Here is a 21,642-nt window from a genome sequence, read left to right on the forward strand (position 1 = left end):
CTTCTAATGATGGGACTGGCCACAGTGTAATCGGATACCATCGTGGATTGTACTATATCGGGCAGACTATCCGTAAATTCAGTGAAAGAATGGCGGCACATCGCTCTGCCATTCGTCTCACTTTGGAAGGCAGAGATATTGATCAACCCGTGGCTAAGCATTTTAGGGCGATGGGCCATCCTTTATCGTCCTTAAAATATTTCATGCTAGATCATATTCCTTTCTCCTTACGGAGAGGGAATAGACCTAAAAATCTTTTAATCAAAGAATCCCAGTGGATCATGCGATTGGGAACCATCTATCCCAGGGGTCTTAACGAAAAAATAAATTGGAATACTTTATGACCCGTGTGATTTGTATAGAGGCGCTGATTGATGTGCTCTTGATTCTTCATTCAGATGGCTTTACACTAACTTGTAATTTGTATGTTATAGTTGTTTCTAATATATGTTTTTAGCATGTGGTTTTTGTAACATCTTCCCTATTTCTGTCATCTTGGGTCTCGGCTTGCAGAGCATGCGCAGGACGCGCTGAACCAGGAAGGAGGAAGTCCGGCCGCGTGGAACGCACTCCAGCGGACACCATGGTAACGGCTCCTGCCTGTGGAGGAAGCGCGTCACTGCAGCTAGCCGGCGCCGAGTCCTTTGATGAGTGAATACAGGACAGGTGAGTAGCGGTAACGGTATTTAAGTATATGTTTGCACTTGTTTCATTGTTATTGTCTGTGGTCCTGAGGAAGGGGCTGTGTCCCCGAAAACGTTCGTTTGACGTGACTATAAAACCTTTATCTATTATGCCAGTCTCTGAGTGCCGTACATTTTGGAGGTATATGATGCTTTTTTGAACTGGACACCGGAGCATTTGTTTTACTTATGAGAGTGCCGGCTGAATTGGATTCCTATCTACGTGCAAGCATTGCACCAGTTGCAAGGCACCTATGGACGTAATTGATCATTTATACAAATCCTCTTGAACACTGTTATTGCTTTTCACTTAGTTTTATGGATGGTCTATATGTTATTACACCCACTGTTTGGAGAATTCTGTGACCTTCACGTGTGTTGCTGCAGCAGACTGTGTGTGTCTTTACTGATATATATATATATTGCTCCAATATATGAGATGGAATCATCTACCTCCACCACAGAAACACACGGGTGCCGTGTTGTATCTGCACCACCACAAGGAGCTACTTTCAGCTACACTGCAGCACAAATAGAGAATATTCTCTTCACCGATCAAATGTCCTCCAGCGATCCACTAGTTAACTCTGAGGATCTATATCAACAGTTGTTGAAATTGAAACGTCGTGAGACGGACTATTTATTACATGGGATATCATTATCCGAGTATTACCGTGAACACAAAATCCCCAGAGGATTTAGGGTACATAATGTGCCCACTATCGGACGAAATAACCCAGATTTTGTGGCAAAATGGATCGCTATTTTGAACAAGTGTTCATTTGATCTTATGGTGTCTGTCATAGAAGAATCCAACAGGGAGTTACAAATTACCAGACAAAAAATAGCCATCTTTGAGAAAGATCATCTGCACACTTTAGAAGCAGAATCTAGCCAGGACTGGCTGGATAAACTTGAGACACAACACACCGAATATAAAAGGAATTGAATCAAGTTTAAAAAACAGAAGAAACGCACTGTGGATGGAGATTATGACGACAATCATGTCTATAAATGGCTATCAGGAGAAGACAACGGAAACCAGGGCAAGAAAAATCCATACAGGAGACGTCCGTGGCAAAAAAGAAATCCTGGTTCACGGAAGGAGTATCAGTCATCTAACAGTGACAGTGATTTCATGGTCTCCGAATCTGATGACACCTCCCGTTCAGCCAGAATCCCTTTAGGCAGAGGGGTCAAGAATGGTATGGATCCACAAGCCATCCTCCCACCCGCCGGGGGGGCCAAAACCAGAGGGGGGGGGAAAAACCAAGAGTCCAAGAAGACTTAATCTTTAATCTTTCCCAGAGAGTTCTAAAACCCTTGGAAATCCAAGTGTTAAATAAAGGCCTGAGTTTTGTGCCCACGAATAAACACAATGAATTTAACTGGAAAAGAGACGCTCACAAATTTTCAAGGAATTTAAGACTCAAAGAACATTTTCAACATCAAAAAGATACATCAGCTAGTTCTATTCTGGACTCTTTTCTGAGACTAACATCCTGCTCTAAATGTGATCCACCTTCTAATAATGCTTCTCTAAAGACCTTTGGACAACTACTGGATGGCGCTGTTTCAAGATTCACTATGGCACCGGGTGCCATCCGGCACAATTTGTCCAGAGACGAAACGAAGGCTCTGCAGGATCTTGCTAAATATGACGATATTGTTATCAGGCCCGCCGATAAAGGCGGGTCAATCGTCATACAGGATATTGGGACATATAGAGCCGAAATAATGTCACAGTTGTCAGATGAGCAGGTTTATTTAAAATTGTCCAGAGATCCTACAGATCAGTATCAACTAGAATTAAAAAGCATCCTTAAGAAAGCATGTGATGACCAGTTAATTTCTAACAAAGTGTCTAATAGGCTGTGGGTCCAATATCCTAAGATCCCTTCCTTGTACACTCTCCCAAAGGTGCATAAGGATAGGACGAAACCTCCTGGTCGTCCTATCCTTTCAGCACGGGAGTCTTTGTATCAACCAGTTGCCCAATTGTTGGATTGCATTTTGCAACCATTATTGTCAAAAAAACAGTCGTTTCTTAAAGACACGACGTCATTTTTGCTAGAACTTTCTAAATTTGATATCATTGCTTCAGATACTTTAATGGTGTGTATGGATGTCTCAAGTCTATATACTTCTATACCCCATGATGGGGGACTACGTGCCATGCGCCAGTTTCTCAATACTTTTTTAGATGATAGAGAGTTTAACCATGATTTATTTTTGACCCTCTTAGAATTGACATTACGTCGAAACTATTTTTTGTTTGATGGTAACTATTATTTGCAGCTGCGGGGGTGTGCCATGGGATCTCCTGTGGCCCCCTCGTATGCTAATGTTTTTATGTTTGAGTTCGAGGATGCCATATTCTTCGAGGATCCCAACATTTGTCACAATGTATTATGGTACACCAGATACATTGATGACATCTTTATGTTGTGGACGGGTGGCATTGAGAGTTTAGAAAAACTCCTGCAAAGGATTAACAGTGCGCAATCATCTATTAGGCTAACATATACGTATAGTTTCACTGAAGCTGTTTTTTTAGATGTGAAAATTTACCTAAGAGATTGCAAATTTGAGACCGAAGTGCACTGTAAAGCCACAGATAGAAATACTTTCTTGCAGTCATCAAGCCATCACCCTGAATCTTTAAAACGGGGCCTTCCATTATCTCAAATGATGAGAATTGCGAGGATCACTAGTGATCCTGATAAAATTCCAGGTAAAATTGATGATCTCATTGTTAAATTTATTGAGAGAGGTTATGATATTAAAACTCTACTTGAACAGAAATCTAAAGTATTAGGCATGTCACGGAATGATCTTTTACACCCACACCGGAAGGACAACCAGGGTGTGTTACCGATGGTATCCGATTACACTGTGGCCAGTCCCATCATTAGAAGAGCCACTCAAGCATTATGGCCCATGGTAAAGTCTGATCCAGACTTGCCTGTATTTAGGGAAATTAGACCAATAGCTTCATTTAGAAGAGGCAGTAACCTGAGGGATCGCCTGGTGCATGCAGACATTACAGGTGTAGGGGTACCTAAGCCACCCAATGTATATACCAAACCACCAGGGTGTTACAGATGTGTGAATTGTGCAACATGCAGTCATTTGATTGCATGTAAATCATTTAAACATCCTCACAGTGATAAAATGTATGAGATCAGACATGTCCTTACTTGCAGCACTCCATTTGTAGTTTATGTGATAGTCTGTCCGTGTGGATTGTACTATATCGGGCAGACTATCCGTAAATTCAGTGAAAGAATGGCGGCACATCGCTCTGCCATTCGTCTCACTTTGGAAGGCAGAGATATTGATCAACCCGTGGCTAAGCATTTTAGGGCGATGGGCCATCCTTTATCGTCCTTAAAATATTTCATGATAGATCATATTCCTTTCTCCTTACGGAGAGGGAATAGACCTAAAAATCTTTTAATCAAAGAATCCCAGTGGATCATGCGATTGGGAACCATCTATCCCAGGGGTCTTAACGAAAAAATAAATTGGAATACTTTATGACCCGTGTGATTTGTATAGAGGCGCTGATTGATGTGCTCTTGATTCTTCATTCAGATGGCTTTACACTAACTTGTAATTTGTATGTTATAGTTGTTTCTAATATATGTTTTTAGCATGTGGTTTTTGTAACATCTTCCCTATTTCTGTCATCTTGGGTCTCGGCTTGCAGAGCATGCGCAGGACGCGCTGAACCAGGAAGGAGGAAGTCCGGCCGCGTGGAACGCACTCCAGCGGACACCATGGTAACGGCTCCTGCCTGTGGAGGAAGCGCGTCACTGCAGCTAGCCGGCGCCGAGTCCTTTGATGAGTGAATACAGGACAGGTGAGTAGCGGTAACGGTATTTAAGTATATGTTTGCACTTGTTTCATTGTTATTGTCTGTGGTCCTGAGGAAGGGGCTGTGTCCCCGAAAACGTTCGTTTGACGTGACTATAAAACCTTTATCTATTATGCCAGTCTCTGAGTGCCGTACATTTTGGAGGTATATGATGCTTTTTTGAACTGGACACCGGAGCATTTGTTTTACTTATGAGAGTGCCGGCTGAATTGGATTCCTATATATATATATATATATATATATATATACACTGTCTGATCTAACCTTACAATAACATCTAGCGAATGGATGCTATCCAAATAACCGGATTTGCTAGTGATGCACTTTAGACTTTACATGATTACATAAGCAACGCTGATAGACTGCGGGACTGAGTATTGGGACACAAGGGGTGAAATTGAAAAGACTGCCATTGCTGGGATTCTGGCCAGCATGCCCGATGTTTTAAAGTGGCAATAATTCAAGACCAGGTACATGCCCTGTAAATAATTGCCGCTTTAACACAGCGGCAGATCTGTCAGTCCTCCAGCAGTGACTGTAGTGAAAGCAGGGCTCCGCCCACAACGCACATTACAGATAAGCCTACTGTAGATACTTTTTGTGTTAAGCGCACCAGAATTCCTGTCTGCAGAGCTGCCCATTAATCATTATACAGTTCCTAAACTATTTTGCTATAAATGAGAGCAATGGGTTTCTCTGTGCACCATTCCATAATCTTCTAGCCACCCAACTTAATGTACTGGGTAGCTGAGTAGCACTTGGAAGGGGATGCCTCCTTCTTTGCTTGGGCTTTACAGGTACATTGGTTAAGCAGTAGGGCCATGTTTGGCCAGGACTCCATCAGTTGCACCTTTCTGCAAGTTGGGGTTAGGGCAATGGGGGTCATTCCGAGTTGATCGCTCGCTAGCAGTTTTCAGCAGCCGTGCAAACACTATGCCGCCTCCCACTGGGAGTGTATTTTAGCTTAGCAGAAGTGCGAACGGTTGTATCGCAGAGCGCCTGCAAAAAAAAATTGTGTAGTTTTAGAGAAGCTCAAAACCTACTCAGCGCTTGCGATCACTTCAGACTATTCAGTTCTGGATTTGACGTCACACACCCGCCCAGCCACGCCTGTGTTTTCCCTGGCATGCCTGCATTTTTCCCAACACTCCCTGAAAACAGTCAGTTGCCACCCAGAAACGCCCACTTCATGTCAATCACTCTGCGGCAACCAGTGCGACTGAAATGCATCGCTAGACCCTGTGCAAAACTGCATCGTTCGCCAATGTTGGGGGGTATTGTTTGCATTGTTGGGAAGGTAGGCTGGTGGCGGTCTGCGGTCTGTGACAGTCCTAAAGTCCCAAACAGTGACTTACATTACAAGACAAAGTAAAACAAGTGCATGGCTTATACACATTGCTGCATGAGTGGTCATAGCACTCGGAGAAGCAACATGGTGGCAGAAACCGAGGGTTGGGTGCCGCTGGTTGTCAAGCCATTCGTCTTTGAAAACTTTTGGTGAATGGGGAAAGAGGAGCAAAGTATAGCAGAGGAGAGGGGGGAGTAACCAGGAGAGCTAGGACTGAGAGGATATGGTGGAGGAAACACCAGAGCTGGAGCCACTGATGAAGACACAAACCACGTATGTGAGAAACCACTGTGGTCCGTGGAAGTGTCCAGGATTGCACCTGAGTAAGTGTTATGCACACCAGTGCCTGCAGGAATGTACTGGTGTCTGAACTGTTATGCACACCAGTGCCTGCAGGAATGTACTGGTGTTTGAACTGTTATGCACACCAGTGCCTGCAGGAATGTACTGGTGTCTGAACGGATAGGGATGCAAAACAAATGAACTCACAGACAGACTGGGTAATATGACATTACGTACACAGAAGGTGATAGGGTAACAAAATAAACACAAAGTGAACGGAGAAGCCCAGAGGCTAAGAAACTGGGTGTCTCCCTAGTATTAGTAATGCTCAGATGTAAAAAGCAAGATGTTGTGTTTTAATACGTAGAGAACCCGAAATGCTGTTGCTAAGGGCAACAGCAAAACCCTAAAGGGTTACCAACGGGTGTGGCAGTAAACTCCTTGGTCAGAGATGGAATGATAGCCACAAGGAGAGTCTCCACAATCCTAATCCTCACTTGCAGTGCACAGGTTCAGCTTACTGCCACTAAACTGACACCTGAACACCTTGCACAGTGAGACAGGATTTAGGCAGGCAAGTCTGAGAATACAGCCGCAACCTTGCTAAGTTCACAGAGTAGCAAAAGAACCCCAGCAAGTTAAACGACTGACTCCAGTCTTACTGCTAGGTCTGGATTGGCAGAGTGTAGTACCAAATCCCCAGGCCTATTTGCAGTAAGCAACAACAAATACAAAGCTACACAGTACTGGCTAACTTTCAGGAACTGACTAACCAACAAAGATTCAGCAGCATCTGCTTAACCTGAGAAGAGGCCTTATATAGCAGGTGCTGTCCACGCCCCACTCAGACCTCACAGACTGTGAGCACAAAAACCAGCACCGGATCCCCTGCCGTGCACAGAGCCTGTAACCACTGCACAACAAAAGACCCGAACCGGAGTATCAGCTGAGCTCAGGTTACTCCGCTAGCACTTGTCTCCCGGTTGCCATGACGACGTGGCAGCACAGGGCAGGAGACCCTAACAGTGAGGTCCATGTATAGAATGAGGGTGTAAGATATGACCATCAGGTCATGCCTTACATCATGGATCTTCATGTATACCCTAAAGGAGATAGAAGGGTATATGGAGAGAAGCAGATGGCTGATTATTTGTTCCTGCTCCAGTTACACAATGATGCTTATATCTGTGCCACATTCATCTTATGCCAATTACTAGTACAAGTCTGTCATGACTTCACCGCCGCTATTCTCCAGATACATCAATCTGAGAACCGCTGCCAGTGACACCTCACTGATTACCTCAGAAGCATAAAGTCACCGTGTTGCTCGAAACCGAGCCAACATTTTTTTATTTTCTTATTGTGTGTTCTACAATGCGTTCATCTTAAGTTGACTGTATCCCGAAATGTAACTGTATACTGAAACATAGCGTTATATCAACTGAATTTAGGGCAAGGGCTTCGCTCCAATTTACAACCCAAAAGGGAAAAATACTCACTCCACTCCCCCACTGGCGACTTTGACTCGTTATTCCTCAGCAACCGGACCACTTATCAAGCTTCCTATCGAATGGCGCATGAACAATCACAATCAGAGCTGCCATTGTAGAGTAGCTGTCCTCTCAATATACAGTATTTGCTTAGCCGATAAAATACATAGCTACGCCAATTAATAGTATGTGTCATAATACTGTATCCCTCAGGCATGCTAAGTCATTGTTAAACACATATTGGACCTTATTCAATAAGGATTGCAATTTCTGCTAAGTAGAAGTTACTGCGATCAAATAGTTGCCGCCCCGAAATAGAGGGGGGAAAAAACATTGCAGAAATTGCGACGGCATCTCAATATGCGGCTGATCGCAAAACCATACGCAATTCACAGAACATAGAAGATTTTTCCTATCTGCACCGGTCAAGGTCATCCACAATTATTACGGGTGTATGTTTAAGTTTAGATAAAAAGAAGGAAAAAGGGGAAAAGAAGAAGAAAGTACTGTATGCAGGTTGTGTGGATATTCTTCCTGCTTCTTCTGCTCCCTTTGTGCTACTGAGCAGTGAACAGGATAGTGAGAGAACGCAGAGAGGTAGAGAGGGACTGGGGCTACTATTCGGCCCTAGCATTCTGGGGCTTGGTGAATTTGTCATTTTAGTAGCCTCCATAAAAACCTATGGGAACTGCTTTTAGAGTCAAAATTGGGAATCCCGCGGCCCACCATACACACATTCAGGGCATCCTTAGTATTTGTGGTACCCCATGGAAATTCTAGTATATTGAGGTGATTGTCAGCCTGGTGAACCACCAACCATTTAAGTCAGTTGATTGTTTTTATTACAACTGGTTGTTCTGTACAACAATTAAATTGAAACCGTACTCCTGGTTTCTCTATTTAAAATCTGTATTTTTATTTTCTTGTACATAGTGGTAACAGGAGCGACGGATGGGATAGGAAAAGCCTACGCGGAGGAGGTCAGTATACATCATCATGTCTGTTATCCAACGGAGTATGGAAACTCTATCACACCCATGTATCTTGTCCATAGTTGGCCCGGAGAGGACTCAATGTCGTCCTCATCAGTCGGACTCTGAAGAAGCTGCAGAGCGTTGCGGAAGGGTTAGGTGAGACATCCCGGCATTTGGTCGCCATCTGTCAGTGGTATGCCCAGTATCAGTGATCACATAGAGGGAACAGAGCTGTAGGCACCTCACTGTAAGGAGAACGTAGGAGATCTCCAAGGAGGAAGTAGTTAGTTTGACAAAGATGATGTTGATGCTGTCGAAAGTTAATGTCGACATTATTATTTCTATGGGAGATTGCCGACACTGTTTTAATGTTTAAAGTATTACCCTATAATGGTGTTGTCGTTGTAACTTTAAACATGTTTAAAGTTATATAAAGTTTTGTTTAATTAACTTTTTAGACTGTACTAAGGACATGTATAGGTCATCACTTGCCTATACTGCAGATTAGAGAAGGTTCCACCACCGGGACAGGTAGTTACTGTAAGGGAGGTGGTGCTGGGGATTACGGACCACAGGAGGGGGTGATGGCAAATTCACAAGCAGAATCTCTACATTCCTTACAAGCTATAGTATCTGTATCATTAATTAGTAGAGGACGATATGTCGGCAAAAATCACAACGCTCAGAAGAAAACTGTAAAACTAATAAAATTGAGTAAATAAATTTAGTAAACAAATAAAATATACATGTTTGTGACCTGTGTGTTTGTTACCTCCACAGAGCTCCAGCCAGGACGCAAAACCAAGATAATCCAGGTGGATTTCACAGGAGGACCAGAAATCTATCCCAAAATTGAAGAAGGTTTAAAGGGCCTGGACATTGGAATCCTTGGTAGTTATCAAACCAGGACTTGATGTTTCTATCTGACGTTGTAGGTAAAGCACATTAGGCCTCATTCAGAGCCGGTTGTTCTTGACATCTGCTGCGCAAAGCACAATGTCACCGCCGTTTAGGGGGAGGTAAGAGGCCAGGGATCTCTGTCGTAGGACAGAGATTTCCTGGCCTCTGAAATGGGCCAGCTTGTGCATCCCCAAGAGCCCGATGGTGCCACGGAAGATCTGATATTGTGTCCTTGTATGCAGTTAGGATCAGTAATGAAGCAGGAAGCATGACGTGATGCCTCCTACAGCATTACCATATTAGTGCTATTGCTGCTGCTTCTATGTAAGTACCAGTGATAGCCCCTCCAACCACATCTGAATTAGCCCCATTGTCCCTAGGAAGTAAAGCTGTATTATTCCCCTATAGTCTCTATAGTGATTCATGTGGTGGCCAGGAGATCTTGTCCCGCACACAGGGGCATTCTCCGATTAGGCTCCCAAATCTTGGTGAGTTCCCCCTAGGCTCCTAAACCTACCCCCTCCCTGCATACTGCTGCGCATCACTGCATTTCCCGATGGTGCCATTATGGTGGGAATCGTGTGATCACGCCCAGACATCAGCACACTGGACTTCCCTTTGAGAGATCTCGTGGATGGGGCGCCTCAGAAAGTAAACAAGTACCAAGTACGCTCAGGGGTTCCAGAAATTCTAAAACAGACTTTTTGGATCTTCATCAAGACAAAGTCCCCGGGACAAGTAAGTCTGACCAGCAATGGTAAGAATGGACATATCGCTTGCCAGGCCAGTTAGGTGCCAGGGAGCGCATGAGTCAGCCGGCTGATCACCTCCTACATGCCCACAAAAATTTAAAAGTAAAGTAAAAAATACATTAAAATATTAAAAAAAGTTTTTTAAAGAGCTTTATTTTAATAATAAAGTGATTTTCCTGTGGGCTCCACCCAATGACGTTATTCTAAGATGATTTGAGCTTTGCAGAAGGCTCCCAAGGAAGTAAGGCACCTGTAATACTAGTGATACCACTTCATCAGCAGGAGTACTTTGATAAATAGGTAAAATATCCCTTTCTTCCCCTCTCTCTCTCCACTTCTTTTCTCTATCACTCTTTCTTTCTCCCCCCCCTCTCTCTCTCTCCACCTCTATTCTCTATCACACTTTCTTTCTCTCCCGCCTTCTCTCTCCTTCTATCTCTCCACCCTCTCTCTCTCTTTCTCTCTCTCTCTGTCTCTCTCTCCACCTCCCACTTTTTCTTTGTCACCTCCCACTATTTCTTTCTCTCGTCTGTTAATCCCCCCTCTTTCTTTTTCTCCTCTATTCTTTGTCTATCACACTTTCTTCTCTTTCACTGCCACTATTTCTTTTTCTCCGAGTCTTCCTCTCCCTCCCTCTTTTTCTTGCTGCTATCTTCCTCTGCCTCTCTCTTTTCTCTCCCTCTCTATTTTTCTGCTCCTCGTCTTTCTCTCCCTACTCTTTCTCGCTCATTCCTTCTCTCACTCTTTCTCTCCCCTTCTTTCTCTGTCACTATTCCCTGCCTTTTTTTCTCCCCATTCTCTTTCTTTCTTTACACCTCTTTCTCTTTCCTCTCCCTCTTTTCTGTGCTGTTCAGATTCTGTGCTGTTCTCATTATTCCCCCCTCTTTTTCTCTCCCACCCCTCTTTCTGCTTCTTCCCATCTCACTGGTCCCTTTCTCTGTTTCCCCTCTGTGCATTCTCTCTCCCTGTTGTTTCTTTGTCTAACCCCTTTCTTTCTCTTCCCCTCTCTCTGTGCCACTCTATGGTAGAGTCTTCATCTGCTGCCCTCATTACCACCCCCCTCAACCTTCTCTCCATCTCTTTCATTTTTCTTTTCCTTTCTCTCTCTCTCTCTCTCTCTCCCAACTTTTTCTTTCTCACCCCCCATTTTCCTTGTCTCCCCCACTCATTGTATTTGGGTGTGGATCATAGGGTCGACCCTAACTAGGTCAACAGTCATTAGGTTGACCACTATTGGTGTCGACAGAGACTAGGTCAACGCCTGAAATAGGTTGAAACAGTAATTTGGGCGACATGGAAAAAGGTCAACATGACAAAAGGTCGACATGCCTTTAAAAAAAATTGGTGTCATTTTCTTTGTAAAGTGACCGGGAACCCCAATTAGTGCACCGTGTCCCCTCGCGCTTTGAACAAGGTGCCTCACTCCGCTACCGTTGCACTCAGCACAGGTTACCGTTCCCAATCGTAGTCCACGTGGAACGTAAAGTTTGTAAAAGTTCTAAATATGAAAAAAACATGAAAAAATCATGTCGACCATTGCCATGTCGATCTATAGTGACCATATCGACGTAATGTATGTCAACCAATAGTGATTGACCTAATGAGTGTCAACCTAAGTGCTGTCGACCTAAGGACCGGATACCATTGTATCTCTCTCCTAGTCTCTCCTCCCCATCTTTCTCTGCTACTCTATCCCCTCTCTTTATTTCTTCTCTTTCTTTCTCTCCCCCTCTTTCATCTCTCTCTCCCCTTTTTTTATCTCTCTCTCTCCCTCCCTCTTTCATCTCTCTCTCTCTCCTCTTTCATCTCTCTCTCCCCTTCTTTTATCTCTCTCTCCCTCATTCAGCTCTCTCCCCCTCTTTCATCTCTCTCCCCCTCTTTTGTCTCTCTCTCCCTCCCTCTTTTATCTCTCTCTCCCCCTCTTTCATCTCTCTCTCCCCTTCTTTTATCTCTCTCTCTCTCCCTCATTCGTCTCTCTCCCCTTCTTTCATATCTCTCTCTCCCTCTTTCATCTCTCTCTCCCCCTCTTTCATCTCTCCCTCTCTCCCCCTCTTTCATCTCTCTCTCTCCCCCTCTTTCATCTCTCTCTCCCCCACTTGTATCTCTCTCTCTCTCCCTCCCTCTTTCATCTCTCTCTCTCCCTCCCTCTTTCATCTCTCTCCCCTTCTTTCATCTCTCTCTCTCTCCCTCTTTCATCTATCTCTCTCCCCCTCTTTCATCTATCTCTCTCCCCCTTTTTCATCTATCTCTCTCCCCCTCTTTCATCTCTCTCTCCCCCCCTCTTTCATCTCTCTGTCTCTCCCCCTCTTTCATCTCTCTCTCTCCCCCTCTTTCATCTCTCTCTCTCCCCCTCTTTCATCTATCTCTCTCCCCCTCTTTCATCTCTCTGTCTCTCCCCCTCTTTCATCTCTCTCTCTCCCCCTCTTTCATCTCTCTCTCTCCCCCTCTTCCATCTATCTCTCTCCCCCTCTTTCATCTATCTCTCTCCCCCTTTTTCATCTATCTCTCTCCCCCTCTTTCATCTCTCTCTCTCCCCCTCTTTCATCTCTCTCTCTCCCCCTCTTTCATCTCTCTCTCTCCCCCTCTTTCATCTCTCTGTCTCTCCCCCTCTTTCATCTCTCTCTCTCTCCCCCTCTTTCATCTCTTTCTCTCTCTATCCCCCTCTTTCATCTCTCTCTCTTTTCTATCACCCTATGTAATGCCAACACCAAGTTAATTATTTCATTTTCTCTTACAGTAAATAACGTTGGGATGGTATATGGTAATAGTGTATCTAAGTTTCTCGATGTGCCCGATGTAAACCAGGTAAGTGTGATAAATACTGGAGTTGAGCATGTATATAATATATTTTACTCCAGTTTATTCACTTTTATTTACCTTCATATTAGTGACACGGTAAACACAACTATGGGGTCTCAGTGACGCTGCGTATGCGGTAGCTGGTTCACACCTGCGCATATCTGCAAAGTATGGCCCCAGGAATGCGGTAATAACAGGCCGGGGCGCAGTATTTCCGGGACAGCTTAGTAATATGTTGTTTGCAGATTGGAAATCTGGTGCTTCTGCCATAATTTGCACAGATAGATCCAGACTGTATCGCAGGCGCAGAAGTCTCCGTCCATTCCATGCACACGCCCCTGGTTGTACTAGGCACAATTATGCAGAGATGTATGACCTTTATGGCTTGTGTTCCTTGTAGGGAATGAGTGTAGGGTCTCAGACACAGGAGCGCTATGGACAATATTGTTTTCTGGTGCATTGGGGGTGTGGCCACACAAGCTTGGGGGTGTGATGACGCCTCCTGGAATTCTCCGCTGATGGTTCCCTGGTTCAGGCCACCAGACCTGTTGCACTATAGGGACTGATCATAGACACTGGAATGTTCCTTAAACTCTGGCACTGCCGATTGACCTGGCAAGGAGGTCAGCAAAGACGGGGACTACCTAAAAGGTAGTCCCCATTTTTTCATTTAAAATGTATCATTTTACTTCTCCCTATCTCCGATATCTCCTGCTGTCCTAATTGGTGAATTTTTAGAATACTTAGTTCTGCCCCTAAACAGGCGGAGATAGTAGTTTCTGCATATTGTATGGGCGGAATGTGATATGAATAGATATACATAATGGGATAACTCACCACGGTGGGGGCTTACAGTCAGGTAATGGGTGGTGTCTGTCCTGATTTTATGTGTCATAATGTTGGGGAAGTACTGTATGGTTTTACCTGGTTTAATTAATATATATTCTCTTTCATCAGAGTTTAACTAACATTATTAACTGCAACATCCTGACAGTAGTGCACGTAAGTCCTTCTACCTACCTCATATGTATTGGATAAGACTACTCCTCCCCCTGTGGGGTGACCCAGTGACACAGACAGAATGGAGCTATGAGCAGGGCTGGACTGGGACTAAAAATTGGCCCTGGCATTTTTGAAGCTCACAGGCCCACCTCGGCGACTCCTCCCCTTACTATTCCTGACTCCTCCTACTTCTTAGTCTACGCATCATTCTCTATTAAAATACACACAACCAGTGGTTGAAGTGGAAATTTTGAAGTAGGGGGTGTGGAAAAGAGAAGGTTGTAATTAAGCACGCGCTAAAGGCCCGCGTGCTCCGGAAAGGGGAGCGTGGTCACTCAAAGGGGCGTGTCCTTCAGTGTAGTTTACCACACCATATACCCCTTATACAAATTATGCACCACAATAGTAGGACCCCTTATACTATCTAGTACTGGTGCCCCTTTCACATTATAGCACACGGAATGAGCCGAAATTCACATTATAGCACATGGAATGAGCCGAAATTCACATTATAGCACACGGAATGAGCCAAAATTCACTTATAGCACACGGAATGAGCCAAAATTCACATTATAGCACACGGAATGAGCCAAAATTCACATTATAGCACACGGAATGAGCCAAAATTCACATTATAGCACACGGTATGAGCCGAAACTCACATTGTAGCACACTGAATGAGCCAAAACTCACATTGTAGCACACTGAATGAGCCGAAATTCACATTATAGCACACTGAATGAGCCGAAATTCACATTATGCCACATGGAATGAGACAAAATTCAGGGAGAGTGACAGCAGGGACACAGGGACAGGGAGAGTGACAGAGGGACAGGGAAAGTGACAGCAGGGACATAGGGACAGGGAGAGTGACAGCAGGGACAGAAAGACAGGGAGAGTGACAGAGGGACAGGGAAAGTGACAGCAGGGACATAGGGACAGGGAGAGTGACAGCAGGGACATAGGGACAGGGAGAGTGACAGAGAGACAGGGAAAGTGACAGCAGGGACATAGGGACAGGGAGAGTGACAGAGGGACAGGGAGAGTGACAGAGGGACAGGGAAAGTGACAGCAGGGACAGAAAGACAGGGAGAGTGACAGAGGGACAGGGAAAGTGACAGTAGGGACATGGAGAGTGACAGGTAGAGGGACAGCAAGGGCATACAGTAGGGACTAGGGAGAGAGAAAGGCAGCAGGGTAAGATTACCTATTTAGCAGAGGATGCTGTGGTGTGGTGGATGAGGAGGCTGTGGTCGGCGCGGGGCGGAGGAGGCTGTGGGCCTCGAAGATGGTGCGAAGGAGAAGGCTGTGGGAGCTGGCGGAGGTGCAGAGAAGGACTGAGGGCACAGGTCTGTTCAGTTTAGCTCCTTACTGTACGCCCATCTAGAGCAAGGCAATCTATATTTTAAAATCAAACAGGGAACGAGAGAGAGAAGTGAGGACAAGAGAGAGAGAGGTGAGGACAAGAGAGAGAGAGAGGTGGGGATAAGAGAGAGAGAGGTGAGGACAAGAGAGAGAGAGAGGTGGGGATAAGAGAGAGAGAGGTGAGGACAAGAGAGAGAGAGAGAGGTGGGGATAAGAGAGAGAGGTGAGGACAAGAGAGAGAGAGGTGGGGATAAGAGAGAGAGGTGAGGACAAGAGAGAGAGAGGTGGGGATAAGAGAGAGAGAGGTGAGGACAAGAGAAAGAGAGGTGGGGATAAGAGAGAGAGAGGTGGGGATAAGAAAGAGAGAGAGGTGAGGACAAGAAAGAGAGAGGTGAGGACAAGAGAGAGATAGAGGTGAGGACAAGAGAGAGAGAGGTGAGGACAAGAGAGAGAGAGGTGGGGAAAAGAGAGAGAGGTGAGGACAAGAAAGAGAGAGAGGTGAGGACAAGAGAGAGACAGAGGTGAGGACAAGAGAGAGAGAGGTGAGGACAAGAGAGAGAGAGGTGGGGAAAAGAGAGAGAGGTGAGGACAAGAAAGAGAGAGAGGTGAGGACAAGAGAGAGGTGAGGACAAGAGAGAGAGAGAGGTGAGGACAAGAGAGAGATAGAGGTGAGGACAAGAGAGAGAGAGGTGAGGACAAGAGAGAGAGAGAGAGGTGAAGACGAGAGAGAGAGAGGGGTGAGGACAAGAGCGAGAGAGCGCGAGAGGTGAGGACGAGAGAGAGAGAGAGAGAGAGGTGAGGACGAGTAGGAGAGAGGTCAAGGCCTGAGAGAGAGGTGAGGGCATGAGAGAGAGGGAGAGAGGAGTACAAGAGAGAGGTGATGATGAGAGAGAGAGTGAGAGAGGTGAGGACAGAAGAGAGTAAAAGAGGTGAGGACAGGAGAGACAGAGGTGAGAACGAGAGAGAGCGAGTGAGAGAGGTGTGGACAAGAAAGAGAGAGAGGCAAGGACAAGAAAGAGAGGGAGGGAGGTGAAGACAAGAGAGGTGAGGATGAGATAGAAAGAGAAAGGTGATGACAAAAGAGAGTGTGAGAAATGTGTAGACAGAGAGAGAGGTGGTTACTTGAGAGAGAGAGATAGAGAGAGGGGTGAGGGTGACAGATAGAGGTGAGGGCAAGAGAGAGGGATGGGGTGAGAGGTGGGGACAAGAGAGTGAGAGAGAGGTGAGGACAGAGAGAGAGAGGGTGAGAACAATAGAGAGAGAAAGAGAGACAGACAGCCATGGCATAGGTATACCCATACTCACCCTGGCTGGGGGGCAGCGCTCTCCCTGTAGTGCTGATGCTGCAGCTGGCCATGTGCTGTGGTGCTGCTGTGACCTGGTTCCGGGACTGCGTGGGTGGCGTGTCTCATCCTCAGGGGCTCAGGCAGGCTGTAAACTGGGTGATTGTGGGCGGACACCGTGCTGCTGCTCCTAGGACTTCCCTCCCCCATAGCCGCTCCCAGAATGCTCTGTGCTATGATGATAGAGAGAGGGGAGAGGCAATAGGGGGGTGAAAACAAGAGAGAGAGAAGAGAGGGCAAAAGAGGTGGTAAAGATGAGAGCGAGGTGAGGACAAAAGAGATAGAGAGAAGTGAGGACTAGAGAGAGGGGGAGGGAGGACAAAAGAGGTGAGGACAAAACAAAGAGAGGGGGTGAGGACAAAAGAAAGAGAAGGATGTGGATGGGAGAGAGGGGGGAGGAAAAGAGAGAGGGTGAGGACAAAAGAGAGAGGTGAGAACAAGAGAGAGATAGAGAGAGGTGAGGACTAGAGGGAGGGGGAGTGAGGACAAAAGAGAGGTGTGGACAAAACAAAGAGAGGGGGTGAGGACAAAAGAAAGAGAGAGGTGGTGTGGACAAAAAAGAGGCGGTGGGGACAAAAGAAAGAGAGATGGGGTGTGGACAAAAAAGAGGGGGTGGGGACAAAAAAGAGGGGGTGAGGACAAAAGAAAGAGAGAGGGGGTGGGGACAAAAAAGAGGGGGTGAGGACAAAAGAAAGAGAGAGGGGGTGTGGACAAAAAATAGAGGGGGTGGGGACAAAAGAAAGAGAGAGGGGGTGTGGACAAAAAAGAGGGGGTGAGGACAAAAGAAAGAGAGAGGGGGTGTGGACAAAAAAGAGGGGGTGAGGACAAAAGAAAGAGAGAGGGGGTGTGGACAAAAAATAGAGGGGGTGGGGACAAAAGAAAGAGAGAGGGGGTGTGGACAAAAAAGAGGGGGTGAGGACAAAAGAAAGAGAGAGGGGGTGTGGACAAAAAACAGAGGGGGTGGGGACAAAAGAAAGAGAGAGGGGGTGTGGACAAAAAAGAGGGGGTGGGGACAAAAGAAAGAGAGAGAGATGTGGATGGGAGAGAGGGGTGAGGAAAAGAGAGATGTGAAGACAAGAGACAGAGAGAGGGTTATGACAAAAGAGAGAGAGAGGTGAGGACAAGAGAGGGGGGTGAGAACAAAAAAGAGAGAGCTGAGGGGGGGTGAGGACAGAGAGATAGAGAGAGGGAGGAATCAGTCAGAGCATGTATACACTCGCACTCACCTTGGCCAGAGGACAGCACTCTCCCTGCAGTGCTGATGCTGCTGCTGGTGCCGGGATCTGCATGGTGGCGGGACTACTCCTCAGGGGCTCAGGCAGGCAGCAGACATGGTCCTTGCGTGTAGTACACGCCATGCTGGGGCGGCTGCTGCTGCTGCTCCCCGGCCTTCTCCCATCACCGCGGCTGCTCCCAGAATGCTGTGCGCGATGACGTCGCGCCCCCATCGGCATTCTGGGAAGATGTGGAGAGAGAGGAGAGGACTTTTCCGCGGAGCACAGTGGCCGTAGCGAGGAGGTGCGAGTGTGGAGAGGGAGGGGTTGCTGCTGCCAGACCGGCCCACCTGGCCATCGGCCCTTCTGGCATGTGCCAGATGGCCAGTCCGGCCCTGGCTATGAGCCTGTCCCTCCCCCTGCAGGGCGACACAGACAGAAGGGAGCTATGAGCCTGTCCCTCTCCCTGCAGGGTGACACAGACAGTAGGGAGCTATGAGCCTGCCCCTCCCCTTGCAGGGTGACACAGTGACACAGACAGAAGGGAGCTATGAGCCTGTCCCTCCCCCTGCAGGGTGACACAGTGACACAGACAGAAGGGAGCTATGAGCCTGTCCCTCCCCCTGCAGGGCGACACAGACAGAAGGGAGCTATGAGCCTGTCCCTCTCCCTGCAGGGTGACACAGACAGTAGGGAGCTATGAGCCTGCCCCTCCCCTTGCAGGGTGACACAGTGACACAGACAGAAGGGAGCTATGAGCCTGTCCCTCCCCCTGCAGGGTGACACAGTGACACAGACAGAAGGGAGCTATGAGCCTGTCCCTCCCCCTGCAGGGTGACACAGATAAAAGGGAGCTATGAGCCTGTCCCTCCCCCTGCAGGGTGACACAGTGACACAGACAGTAGGGAGCTATGAGCCTGCCCCTCCCCTTGCAGGGTGACACAGTGACACAGACAGAAGGGAGCTATGAGCCTGTCCCTCCCCCTGCAGGGTGACACAGACAGAAGGGAGCTATGAGCCTGTCCCTCCCCCTGCAGGGTGACACAGTGACACAGACAGAAGGGAGCTATGATCCTGCCCCTCCCCCTGCAGGGTGACACAGACAGAAGGGAGCTATGAGCCTGTCCCTCCCCCTGCAGGGTGACACAGACAGAAGGGAGCTATGAACCTGCCCCTCCCCCTGCAGGGTGACACAGTGACACAGACAGAAGGGAGCTATGAGCCTGTCCCTCCCCCTGCAGGGTGACAGTGACACAGACAGAAGGGAGCTATGATCCTGCCCCTCCCCCTGCAGGGTGACACGGTGACACAGACAGAAGGGAGCTATGATCCTGCCCCTCCCCCTGCAGGGTGACACAGACAGAAGGGAGCTATGAGCCTGTCCCTCCCCCTGCAGGGTGACACAGTGATGCAGACAGAAGGGAGCTATGAGCCCGTCCCTCCCCCTGCAGGGTGACACAGTGACACAGACAGAAGGGAGCTATGAGCCCGTCCCTCCCCATGCAGGGTGACACAGACAGAAGAGAGTAATAAACCTGTCCCTCCCCCTGCAGGGTGACACAGACAGAGGGGGGCCATAAGCCTGTCCCTCCCCCTGCAGGGTGACACAGAAGGGAGCTATGGGCCTGCCCCTCCCCCTGTAGGGTGACACAGGCAGTAGGGAAGTATGAGTGTGCGGGGTGACATTATTTCTCTCTCTGTTTGCAGATGACCAGACTTGTGCTGCCACAGATGGTGTCACGGTATGTGTGTAATCTACACTTGAGCGCTGGAATATATTGCGGTTGCTATGGGTTACCCTTAGAAGTTCTTGTATGTGCACAATCTCTATCAGCTCAGGGAAGGAGCAGACCTCCATTACACTCTCTGGTGGAAGTCTAGGCACACCTGTGCAATCCATATGCACCCGCAGGTCCAGCAATACAGACCCAGATCCTGCAATGTGTATCCTTCAGAAAATCCATGAGATGACGCTGGCATACCTCCCAACTGTCCCGATTTTCGCAGGACAGTCCCATTTTATGGGACTGTCCCGCTGTCCCTACTGTGGGCTGCAGTGTCCCGCGGTGGGGGGCAGGGGCAGTTGGGAGGCTCTGTCACTCGCTGCCCTGCTTAGCACAGCATCTATTCATTAGAGACGGAGGGAGAAGGGACATGCCAGCAGCTCACAGAACGTTGGGCATGCCCCCTCAGTGACAAAAACAAGGGGCGCGGCTCGCTATCGCGGCACTCACATGAAGCCATGCCCCTTCCCCGAGGCCCGCCAAAGTCCCTCTTTCCAGTTTCCACAGCCAAGAAGTTGGGAGGTATGTGCTGGTGAAGACACATTTCATGTCTTCCCACGTGATCTGATTAGGAAGCCTTAGCTATATCGTGCTCCGTCATCCAGCTCTGCTCTCGCAGCTGCAGGAGCCAAGGCCTCGGCCATCTACGGAATCATCCTGCCATAGGCAGCTGAGTCTTTGAATCAGAAACTTTATTGGTGTAACATGGGAGAAGGGCGGGTGAGATTATCAGGGCTGGCTGGTAACCTGGATACAGATTAAGGTAAAATACATAATAAATGTGCAGTATGTGTAAGGTAATATACTTCTGTCCTGTTACTGAGATATGTTACCCGCTGTGTCCTCTCTCCTAGGAAGAAAGGCCTGATTATAAACATATCCTCTGAAGCTGGATATAGCCCCTTACCATTGGTCACTGTATACAGTGCCACAAAGGTATCTATAATATTATTATTATTATTATTATTATTATTATTATTATTATAATTGTCCAGTGACCGTATCATCCTTCTTAGTCCAATTCCTAAGGTCTCCATTTTTCGGTTGTAAGACTGCTTGGCCTCGTGTAAGGCTGCCTGTGCCTCATTTAAGGCTGCCCATGTCTCGTGTAAGGCTGCCCATGTCTCGTGTAAGGCTGCCCATGTCTCGTGTAAGGCTGCCCATGTCTCGTGTAAGGCTTCCCATGTCTCGTGTAAGGCTTTGAGGCCTTCTGTAGGCTACTTGAGCCTCCTTTAAGGCTTCTGTAATACTAGTCAACCTCATGTGAAGCTGCTTGTTCCTCCTGTCAGCTGCTCTGTCTCCTGCTGTAAAGCTGTTTGGGCTGCTTGTTCCGACTGTGCGGCTGACAGGCTTTGTGTAAGGCTGCTCGGCCTTCTTTAAGGCTAGTCAGGTTCTTGTAAGGTTACTCAGCCTCCTTGGCGTCCTGTAGGCTGTTCGGTCCTCCTGCAAGGCTGCCCAGCATTGTGTAAGGCTGCTTGGCCTCCTGCAAGCTTTTATTTAGCACTTGCCCCTGGGGGGGCTGTTACTATCAAGGGTAGAATATTAAAATCAATCCATGCTTTTCTGAAGCCCATCTCGCTCTTTTTTTCCTTATACAACTAACCGCTTTCCTATAGGTACAAAATCTGGTGGCCATCTCTACCGGGCAGGACTTGCTGGAACATGTAGTTCCCCTGTACCTGGGATAACGGTCAGCTTTCTGTCTCCATTAGGCCTTTGTGGACTTCTTTTCCCGTGGTGTCCATGCTGAATATAAATCGGATGGGATTACAGTACAGGTAATGGTCCAGTGTGTGTGTATAAGTGTAGAGAGAGAGTATATGGTG

At 47.2% G+C, this 21,642-nt stretch overlaps 1 protein-coding gene across 3 annotated transcripts in view; it reads left to right on the forward strand.

Moving 5' to 3' along the window:
• The window catches only part of LOC134935943 (very-long-chain 3-oxoacyl-CoA reductase-B-like), a 197,837-nt gene that overhangs the window by 17,124 nt on the left and 159,071 nt on the right, over positions 1-21,642 (forward strand). For all 3 annotated transcript variants that reach the window (XM_063930800.1, XM_063930798.1, XM_063930799.1), the window contains exons 2-9: positions 8,617-8,663; positions 8,738-8,813; positions 9,438-9,548; positions 13,047-13,114; positions 14,066-14,110; positions 19,740-19,774; positions 20,671-20,752; positions 21,529-21,594. In XM_063930800.1, coding sequence (XP_063786870.1) covers positions 8,617-8,663; positions 8,738-8,813; positions 9,438-9,548; positions 13,047-13,114; positions 14,066-14,110; positions 19,740-19,774; positions 20,671-20,752; positions 21,529-21,594 — 530 coding nt within the window. The remainder of the gene's footprint in view (positions 1-8,616; positions 8,664-8,737; positions 8,814-9,437; positions 9,549-13,046; positions 13,115-14,065; positions 14,111-19,739; positions 19,775-20,670; positions 20,753-21,528; positions 21,595-21,642) is intronic.

This window comes from Pseudophryne corroboree, chromosome 6, assembly GCF_028390025.1.
Source record: "Pseudophryne corroboree isolate aPseCor3 chromosome 6, aPseCor3.hap2, whole genome shotgun sequence".
Lineage (NCBI taxonomy): Eukaryota > Metazoa > Chordata > Amphibia > Anura > Myobatrachidae > Pseudophryne > Pseudophryne corroboree.